The sequence below is a fragment of the Salvelinus alpinus genome, chromosome 28 (genome assembly GCF_045679555.1).
Source record: "Salvelinus alpinus chromosome 28, SLU_Salpinus.1, whole genome shotgun sequence".
In the NCBI taxonomy this organism is placed as follows: Eukaryota; Metazoa; Chordata; class Actinopteri; order Salmoniformes; family Salmonidae; genus Salvelinus; species Salvelinus alpinus.
The window spans coordinates 7,228,670-7,231,169 of NC_092113.1; the positions used below are offsets into that span (position 1 = coordinate 7,228,670).

Sequence of the window (2,500 nt, forward strand, 5' to 3'; positions counted from 1 at the left end):
CGTCAGGGTCGCTGTGTCCCGGGGGTGTGTCGGAATGGGGGGACGTGCAGGGAGCTGTCTGGAGGGGGGTTCCGCTGTGAGTGCCCCGCAGGAGGGTGCGAGCGGCCCTACTGCGCTGTCCCCGCACGCTCCTTCCCCCCCAAGTCCTTTATCATGTTCCGAGGCCTCCGCCAGAGATTCCACCTCTCCATCTCTCTCACGTGAGGACTGAACGTCTTTCTCTCTCTCTGTCTGTCTTTTCTCTTCCCTCTCTCTCTCTCTCTCTCTCTGTCTGTCTTTTCACTCTCTCTCTGTCTCTCTCTCTCTGTCTCTCTCTTTTCTCTTCACTCTCTCTCTCTCTCTCTCTTTTCTCTTCACTCTCTTTCTCTGTCTCTTCACTCTCTCTCTCTCTCTCTCTCTCTCTCGCTGTCTCTCTCTTTTCTCTTCAGTCTCTATCTGTCTCTCTTTTCTTTTCACTTTCTATATCTCTCTCTCTCTCTCTCTCTCTCTCTCTCTCTCTCTCTCTCTCTCTCTCTCTCTCTCTCTCTTTTCTCTTCACTCTCTCTCTCTGTCTCTTCAGTCTCTCTCTGTATCTCTCTTTTCTCTTCCCTCTCTCTCTCTATCTGTCTCTCTTTTCTTTTCACTTTCTATATCTGTCTCTTTGTTTTCTCTTCACTCTCTCTCTTTTCTCTTCACCCACTTTCTCTGTCCCTTCACTCTCTCTCTGTCTCTCTCGTTTCGCTTCCCTCTCTGTCTGTCTTTTCTCTTCACTCTCTCTGTCTCTTCACTCTCTCTCTGTCTGTCTTTTCTCTTCACTCTCTCTGTCTCTCTCTTTTCTCTTCCCTCTCTTTCTCTGCGTGCTCTGATTGGTCAGAGGGTGGTTGCTAGGGAGAAGTGGTCATAAATGTGATTTACATTTGATTCATTTAGGAGGATGTTCTTATCCAGAGCGACTTACAGTAGCAGGCGCGTACACTTTCGTACTTGTTCCTACTGATCTCAGGTCTAAATCCTATGACTCAGAGGTCCACTGGAACAGATATTTTATTATATACTCCTATTATGTACTACTATATTCTAGTACACACTCATATAGCCTTGCAGTAGAGATTTGCAGTGGAGTGACACTTACAGTCTTATACGGTACCATGTGTAGAGCACAGTGTAGTAGAGCTTATAGCCCGTATGTAACAGCGGGGAAAAAGGCTGACGCCACATCATCACTGTTAACATATCAAACCTAGTATTTCACCCATGCAAGTGGACAAAAAGTCTGGTTTGGGGTCTGGGCTTGGTTCCTGGGGTGGATGTGCGAGGGATGGCTTTAACTCACAGCGCCCTTACATGGCTGTGGTGTGTTACAGCTTTGCCACCCTGGAGAACAGTGGCCTCCTCTTCTATAACGGACGCTTCAACGAGAAACACGACTTCCTGGCTCTGGAGATCTTGGAGGGCCAGGTGGTGCTCAAGTACTCCACAGGTGGGTGTATATCTCTGTGTGTGTGTGTGTCCAACCTGTATAATGGTAGGTGAAACCCTGGTTATGAGTGTGACCTCTGACCTATCTGTCCCCAGGTGAATCGTCCACTCAGGTGAGCCCCTTCCTACCTGGGGGCGTAGCCGATGGCAACTGGCACACCGTCCACATCCACTACTACAACAAGGTGAGCCTCAGTGTGTGTGTGTGTGTGTGTGTGTGTGTGTGTGTGTGTGTGTGTGTGTGTGTGTGTGTGTGTGTGTGTGTGTGTGTGTGTGTGTGTGTGTGTGTGTGTGTGTGTGTGTGTGTGTGTGGTGTGTGTGGTGTGTGTGGTGTGTGTGTGTGTCTCTGCTGCACATACCATGCACTTGTTTACATTTTCTCCGCTTCTCCACTTGTTGTCAGCCCTGTGAGTTCCCCCCGCCATCTTAGTCCAGGCGCAGTGGCCGCGTTCCTTTGTATGTCAAACTGTCGTCCCCTTTCTCAAATCAAATCCCATTTGAGCGTAGACTAACAGCGAAGCGCTCGCTTCCCGACAATATGCCGAGAGAATAATAGAATAATAATAGAACAAATAATATGCAAAAAAAGTTAAGATCATAAACAAATAACACACACAAAATATCAGAATTGGTCAGGAGCCGGTAAAAGGGCTGCTATCCCCTGCAGCGCCGTCTTAGCCATCTCCGACAACCCACTTGTGTGTGTACTGTATTTGACCACCTCTCTGTTGTTTCAGCACAAGCAGCAAGAGTACAGCAGGGTGTTTTGGTGTACGTGTTTGTGTGTGTGTTCTGTGTGTGTGTTATATTTCACTGTCCCTATCTTTGCCCCAGCCCAAGCGCAGTGTGAGCGGGGAGGCCCAGGGTCCGTCTGATGAGAAGGTGGCGGTGGTCAGTGTGGATGACTGTGACACGGCCGTGTCGCTGCGCTTCGGAACACAGCTCGGCAACTATAGTTGTGCTGCTCAGGGCAAGCAGACCAGCTCCAAGAAGTGAGTGTCTCTCTCTCTCTCTCCCTCTTCCTATCTCTCTCTCTCTCTCT

At 49.2% G+C, this 2,500-nt stretch overlaps 1 protein-coding gene across 1 annotated transcript in view; it reads left to right on the forward strand.

Annotated features, from left to right (window-relative positions):
• LOC139557051 (cadherin EGF LAG seven-pass G-type receptor 3-like) overlaps positions 1-2,500 on the forward strand; it is a 46,473-nt gene that overhangs the window by 16,149 nt on the left and 27,824 nt on the right. The window contains exons 4-7 of the mRNA XM_071371371.1: positions 1-200; positions 1,344-1,459; positions 1,555-1,643; positions 2,293-2,450. The exon at positions 1-200 is cut by the window's left edge and continues 23 nt beyond it. Coding sequence (XP_071227472.1) covers positions 1-200; positions 1,344-1,459; positions 1,555-1,643; positions 2,293-2,450 — 563 coding nt within the window. The remainder of the gene's footprint in view (positions 201-1,343; positions 1,460-1,554; positions 1,644-2,292; positions 2,451-2,500) is intronic.